At 40.9% G+C, this 7,461-nt stretch overlaps 1 protein-coding gene across 1 annotated transcript in view; it reads left to right on the top strand.

Annotated features, from left to right (window-relative positions):
* Ankrd42 (ankyrin repeat domain 42) overlaps nucleotides 1–7,461 on the top strand; it is a gene marked incomplete at its 5' end in the record, with an annotated part of 81,477 nt that overhangs the window by 12,454 nt on the left and 61,562 nt on the right. Inside the window, one exon of the mRNA XM_017800889.2 lies at nucleotides 1,676–1,839. Within this exon, the coding sequence (XP_017656378.2) occupies nucleotides 1,676–1,839 (164 nt within the window). The remainder of the gene's footprint in view (nucleotides 1–1,675; nucleotides 1,840–7,461) is intronic.

Raw genomic sequence — 7,461 nt, 5'->3', positions numbered from 1 at the left:
TTTTGGTTTTTCATGTTATTATTTTTTCTCTGTGATTTTGGCCTGTGAATTTCTTTTGTAGTTTCTGATTCTTGTGTGAGACTCAGGCCTTCAAGTTTAGGTCTACTTCTTTTTGTGAACTTTATGTGTCTTTGTGGTTTACTTTTTGGGCAAGAAAAGCTGGTTCATGTAAGCTTCCGATTCTCTCTCTTGATTTTATATTAGAGTGGCCAGATTGATTTTGTCTTTAGGAGTTCCCACAGAGGCCCAATTCAGATGAGGGTCAGATGACTTCAGGCTTTCTCCTAAGGCCTGGATCCCTCCAGGACTGATTTTGGCCTCAGGAATTTGGGGGTTGGACTGGCCTGGGAGCCTGGCCCTGAAACAATGCTGGTCTAGGGCAGCTGGTGGCCGTGCCACCCAGAGATGCAATGGCAGATGGGGCAGGAAGAGGCCCCAAGGACTCCTGGGGACTGCACTGAGGAACTGGGTTGGTCTGGATGCAAAGGATCAGGAAGAGGAAAGGTCAGCTCCCAAGTCCAAGAAAGAGGATGGCAGGTGGTGCATGCCCAGGGAAGCAGGGGGAGTTGAGGGCGGGGACAGGTCTAGAAGCTGTGCTCCTGGGGCCCAGAGAAGGCACTATGTTGGTTTGGATGAAAGGGGTCAGGAAGAAGTATTGGTTCCCCAGGTGTCTGGCGCCCCAAGACAAGGAATGGGACTGGGCCCAAACTCTGAGGAGAGAAGGGCAGGGGAGATGGGAAGGTGAATGTGGCTGGGGGTGTCAAGGCGAGGAGGGTGTGATGGACTTACCCTGGAGAGAGGCCTGTGTGTAGGAGAGAGGCCTGTGGTGGGTCGAAGAAGATTTATATTTTTATTTTTAAGTTGTGTGTGTGTGTATCTGTGTGTCCATGTGTTTGTGTGTCTGTGGGAGTATATGCATATGATGTAGGTACCTGAGGAGGCCAGAAGAGGGTGTTGGATTCCCCTAGAGCTGGTGTTATAAGTGGTTGTAAGCTGCTCTATATGGGTGTTAGGAACCAAACTCTAGTCCTTTTGTAAGACTACACACTTTTAACTGCTGAGCCATCTCTTCAGCCCTATGAGAATTTTTCCACTGGGGAATAGAGCATTGTGAGAAACACTGAGCATACTTCAGAAATGGTCACATTACCTCTGCTAAAGAAATAGGTGATTTTTTTTATTGGCTTTTCACAGTGATATCTTACTGGGGTAGCTGAAGAGAAAATACATAAACTTGTAGGAATTCCTTAAGACTACAACCTAGGCAAGGTAGTTTCTCCATTTTCAGGCTAGTTCTACTCAGCCTTGACGTCATCAGAATCACCATTCAAAAGCTTCTACCATTTATGACTCCAGCAGCTTCTGCCCCACATAAGCTGAACTCAACTATATTTATCTGTCTATGCGTGTCTCTCCAGATTTAAGATACCAGTTTTCCCTGGGGCTTTTGTTAATTTTTGATATATTCAGTATCTTTGTTGGAAGGATGGTGGAATGTTACTGTTGTGTGCTGCATCAGAACTAGAAACCTAAACTTTGATTAAGATGTTAATCACAAGCATCTTCATAGTAAATTATTCAGAAAGCTGAAGTAATGTGATTTCTATTGGGTCATTGCTGTAGTCTTTTTCTCACAATTCTGTAATATATTTTAAGAAATTTGATTTTTCAATAGGTTCCAGGAGGAAGGCACATATTGGTAGCATATATGATGCAGTACGGGCTGGAGATGTCAAACAACTTTCAGACTTAGTGGAACGTGGAGCCAGCGTTAATGAAATGGATGTTCTCCATAAATTTACCCCTTTACATTGGGCAGCACATTATGGAAGTTTAGAGGTAAGAGGCTATACCTATTATTAAACCAAAATAAATTTATAACAGTAGTTTTATAAATTTAGTGTACAGAGATGAAACCTTATACATGGCACTGCAAATAATTTTCAATTCAGTTTAATATTTGAGTGTTCTGTTCTAGTCAGTCTTTATTTTTTATTTTTTGGTCTTTCTGAGATGGTCTCCCTATAGACCCAGCTGGCCCGGAACTCACTGTGTAGACAAGGCTGGCCTCAAACTTACAGAGATCTGCCTGCCTCTGCCTCCTGAGTGCTGGGACTAAACGTGTGTGCCACCATGCCCAGCTTAGTCAGACTTTATAACAAATTATCTCAAACTTACTGCCATAAAATAACCATTTAAAAAAATTTTAAATGTATTTTTATTTTATATGCATGAGTGTATTACCTGCATGTATGTAAATGCATCCTTGTTGTGTAGTGCCTGAAGAGGACAGAAGAGGTGTTGGATCCCCTAAAACTGGAGTTTTGGACAGTTTGTAGCCACCATGTGGGTGCTGGGATTTGAACCTAGGTCCTCTGCATTAACAGCCTATGCTCTTAACCACTGAATCATTTCTCCAGGCAAAAATAACCTTTTTTTTTTTTTTTTAGTGTTTATGACTGAACAAAGAATTTGAACTGCAGTGACTGCTTGTGTGGTTCATAGTGTCTGAGGTTTCAGTCAAGGTTTCAGCCAGTCAGAAGATTCAAAGGCTATAGCTAGCTATGAAAATTTTTTCACTGGGGAGTAGACCATTATTGTAAAAACACTGAGCATATTTCAAAAATGGTTACATTACCTCTGCTAAAGACACGGGGTGATTTTTCTTGGCTTTTCACAGTGATATCTTAATGGGGTAGCTGAAGGAAGAATATATAAAAGTGTAGGAATTCCTTAAGACCACAACCTGGGCAAGGTAGTTTCCCCATTTTTAGGATAGTTATACTCAGCCTTGGCAAGTCATCAGAATTACCATTCAAATGCTTCAAAAGCAGGTGAATCTCTGTGAGATCAAGGCCACCCTGGTCTACATAGTGCCACCCCAGGATGCATGAGGCCTACATGAGGTCCTGGGCTCAATCTCGAGTAAAGAGAGAGGTGGATGGTCTGTGCTGAGACTAGGATCCTCAGAAGCCTCATTCATTCAGGTATCTGTTGGTTGATGCTGGATATAGACATTAATTTCTTTCCAAGTGGACCTTTCAGAAAGTTCTGTCTACTTGTTTGTGTTAATTTGTGCTTCTTCACAATATGGTGGCTGGGAGCTACATATTATACAGATTTGACATTTTTTAATCCACCCATGTTTTATGTGATTGTTGTATATGATTATATAATTCTTTTGACTGATCTTGTATAGATACCACATTCTTCCACTTATTTTATTTGGTCAATAAATAAAATGTGTTTGAGTTTAAGTCATGTGCTTTTATACAAGTTCTCTAGTTCGTTTGTTTCAGTCTTGTGGTAAGTCTATTCTTATAGAACTTACTCATTTTCCATTGATGGATATTTAGAAATTTTTAGCTTATATAAATAATTTTTAGTGAATATTTTATGCAGGTCTTCTTATTCTTGGGATGTATACAGGGGCATGATTCAAAGTTTTATGTTTATATTCGCTCTTACACTTTCCTAGTCTATACACAACAGTAGGTCCAGTCATAAAACTGACTGCTTTTTAACCTCTAACACATACATAGACTTAATTCTATGAACATGGCTCTTCTGTGTGATTCATTCTTTGTTTTAGACTATTCTGCTTTATGTAACTGTATTAGGGTTCTCCAAAGAAACAGAACTGGTAGAATGAATATATATGTATAGAGATTTATCAGCTTAGCTCACAGGATAGAGTCTGAGTAGTCCAACAATGGCTGCACCACACTGGAGAGGCTGAGAATCCATAGTCACTCATTCCACCAGGCTGGATGTCTCAGTAGTCCCAATCTGGCGCTGAAGGTCTGATGAATTCCAAAAGATCAGCTAGTCTTCAGTCTACAGCAGCAAGACGAACTCACCAGTGAAAGAGAAGGCAAGCATCAAGAAGCCCGGCATTCTCCTCTGCCTTGGCCTTTTATACTGGCTGCCATCAGAAGGTAACATCCACATTTAGGGTGTGTCTTCTGGCTTTAGATGATCCAGTCAAGAAGATCTCTTTCATTTCAATTAATCCCAGATCCAATCAAGTTGACACCCAGGATTAGCCATCACAGTAACCAAATCTGGTTCAGATAATCTTCCTCTGTCAGTGTGCCTCAGAAAAGGAATCTTCCCTTAGGTCTGTCAGTAGAGCCCTCTCATATGGGAGAAATGCACCCTGATTATTCTCTGTGAGCTTGCAGCTTTAGGTGGGTGGTGGTCTCTGTTCCCTCCCACACCTCAATTTGATCTTCTCTTTGGAAGATTTTTTCATTGGTTTTGTGTTTGGGTTATAGATTTTTCATCAAAAGTGGAATTGGAATTTTTCTTTCTGTTTTTCTTGCATTTTGTTTTTGGATGATTTTAGAAAGAAGAGAAAAATACTGGTTTTTTTTTTTCTGCCTTGCCTGACTTGTGGATTTCTGTAGTTTTAGAGCTTCTTTTGCTCTTGATTATAAGATTTATTGCCCTGTGGTCTGATAGAGTGTATGGAATTATAGCTTTGTATTTGTTGAGTTTTGTTTTGTGTCCCAGTATGTGGTATATTTTAAAGAATCTTGCATGGGCTGCTGAGTAGAAAGTGTATTCTTTGGTGTTTGGGTAGAATAGTCTGTAGATGTCCATTAGGTCCATTTGATGTGAGATGGCACTTAATTCAGATGTATCTCTGTTTATTCTTTGTCTACTTTACCTGTCTATTCAAGATAGTGGGGTATTGAAGTCACCAACTATTACTGTGTTGGGGTTAATCTGTGTTTTATAGCACTTTAGCACTGTTTTTATGAAATTGAGTGCTCCAGAGTTTGGTGCGTATATGTTCATAATTGTAATATCTTCTTGGTCAGTTGTTCCTGTGATTAGAATGAAGTAACCCTCTTTATCTATTCTGATTAGTTTTAATTTGAAGTCTATTTTGTCAGATATTAGAATTGCAACACCTGCTTGCTTCTTAGAGCCATTTACTTGGAATATTTTTTCCTCAACTCTCACCATTGAAGCTTCTTTATACAAGAGGGTGCAATGCACACAGGAGGCCACAACTGGCTAAGTTTTAGAGAATAAGAGACTGCACAGTGTGTGTGTCCATGGATAGGACTCCTATATAAAACTTCACCCACCCACTGCTCAGTGACCATTGTGGAAAAGGGAGTGGAAAGATTGTAAGAGCCAGGGCTGGTTCATGAACACAGGGAAACAGAGGCTGTCAGGCCACTGGAAACTTGTTCATGTGAACTTGTGGCAGTGATGGCATTGTGTACAAGACCCATGACAACTCAGTCAGGCAAGGGCCCAGAAAGGAGTGAGGGAGATGGGTGGTGGGCCAACCCTAGCCTGGGAACTCTTGGCAACTGATTCCTGCTGGGCGAGGGAGAGTAGATCTTCCTTAAGATCTCTAAATAGGTTGACTAGACTCCCGTGGATAAACTTACACTGAAGGACATCTGGGTACAAGTACTTGACTGGATAGGACTTAACATGTATGACAGACTGCATGAAGTGTAGTAGCAGGGGGTATATGAAGGCATGGATGGGGGAGGGGTTCTAAATTTAATTAAAAATATTAAAAAATATAAAAAAATATGGAGGTGGGCAAGATGGCTCAGCAGGTAAAGGTGCTTACCACTAAGTCTGAACAACTTGAGTTAGATCCCTGGAAATCACATGGTCAAAGGAGAGTTGAACCAGCTCTTGCACAGTTTCCTTTGACTTCCACATGCATGTGGTAGTAAATGAATGCACACACATATGTGTACACAAACACTAAAAAAATAAGTGAAAAAAATTTTTGAGGTAGGATCTCACTGTGTAACCTTGGCTGGCCTGGAACTCTATGTAGACCAAGCTGACCTTGAACCCACAGATCTATTTGCCTCTGCCTCCTGAGTGCTAGGATTAAAGGCATGCACCACCATGCTTGGCTTAAGTAAACATTAACATTTTATAATTGGTTATTAATTTTGGTGACAGACAAATGATACCTAAATGTAAGCCTTTTCACAAATTATAGGCTATGAGTAATGTGAAAATGAAAGTCAATGATAGTCAATTCTTTTAAAGAGAATCTACAAGATGACACATATAAAGACAGTAAGAGACCTCAGGTACATTGGTATAGTGAAATTTAGGTTAGTTTAAAAACATCTCAAATTGTATTTCACTAACTGTTCCCTCCTTTAAAAAACTCTCATCTATTATCCAGACATAACTACAGGAACCAGGATAATGGAAAGGAACCGGGGAGGTAAAGGAAAAGAAAGAACCTGAAAGAGAACAGTAGGAAACAGGTGTTAATAAGGGAGATATGGATAAAAATTGGGTTAGTTTAAAGGAGGAGGGAGGGAAGGGTATACAAGGAACCTAGGGGATAAAGGGAAAGAAGGAGCTCAAGAGAGGACCATAGGAGAAGGGTATTATTAAGGGAGAAAGGGGGAAAATGGGGGCACCTTAATTGGGGAAACCATGATGGAGGGGTTAGACAATGTGAGAGATAAATAATGCCTAGCTGGTTTTAAAAACCAGAGGGAACCATATTAGTCGAACAACCTACTGATAAATTATACTTACCAGATCAAGACATATGTCTAGGTAAGGTTTATCTGAGAACAATTGGTCTTTGCCCAAGATTTATCTACATGGCACACAGTAATTAAAAGTACCAGACTGTGGAACTAACCTTCTTGGATGTTTAACAGACATACTTTGAGGCCTATACTAATTTGGTCAGAGGGACATAAAGGACAATTTTGCTCCTTGCCCTCCTAGGTCAACTAGTTCCAGAGGACTATGAGCATCTCCCAAAATGTCCTGTAATTGTTGTGGGTCACCTGCCCTCTTGATCAAGAAGGCCATGGAGACCCCACGAGATGGACTTGAACCAGTGTCCAGTCTACGAAGAGGAGGGTCAACACAGAGGAAACATTTCTTCCATGCTTCCAAGTGAAGCCAGCCATGGTTGAGCAGGACCTTTGACTTATCTTTAGGCGGAACTGGTAAAAGAAAGGAGCCAGTGACCACTGAGGAACAGATCCTCAAATGGCCTTAAGAGTAAAAATAAATTGGTTTATCTAGGCCAACTGTGTGGCCTTAAATACCCATAAGGAAAGTATAACCAAAGATTAAAGGGGCCAATATAATTTTTTAAGAGTCCATATGTATAGCTAAAGGCTACATAACAAGCAACAATGCCAGATAGGAGATACCTTCTTTTGAGTTGTTGGACAGGGTGACCAAAGGGATTCCCAGATAGTAACCCAGCATAGAACTGGGAAAATGAACATCAGACCCCAATCTTATAAAGACCTCTAGATGGGCTGACTAGATTCACCACATGGACAAGTAGTGGGGAATGGCTGGGGGTGCCGACAACACAGCAAGCAGTAGCAGGGATAAGAGTATAAGGGAACTACTTGGGGAAGGGAGGCTATGGGAGGGTGCCACCTGGGAAGTGGGTGTATAGTTGAATAAGATTGTTTGGGGTGT

This window comes from Nannospalax galili, unplaced genomic scaffold (genome assembly GCF_000622305.1).
Source record: "Nannospalax galili isolate Female #2095 unplaced genomic scaffold, S.galili_v1.0 scaffold278, whole genome shotgun sequence".
Taxonomy (NCBI): Eukaryota; Metazoa; Chordata; class Mammalia; order Rodentia; family Spalacidae; genus Nannospalax; species Nannospalax galili.
The sequence above is the reverse complement of the archived record's forward strand: the minus strand, read 5'-3'. Positions and strand labels throughout refer to the sequence as shown.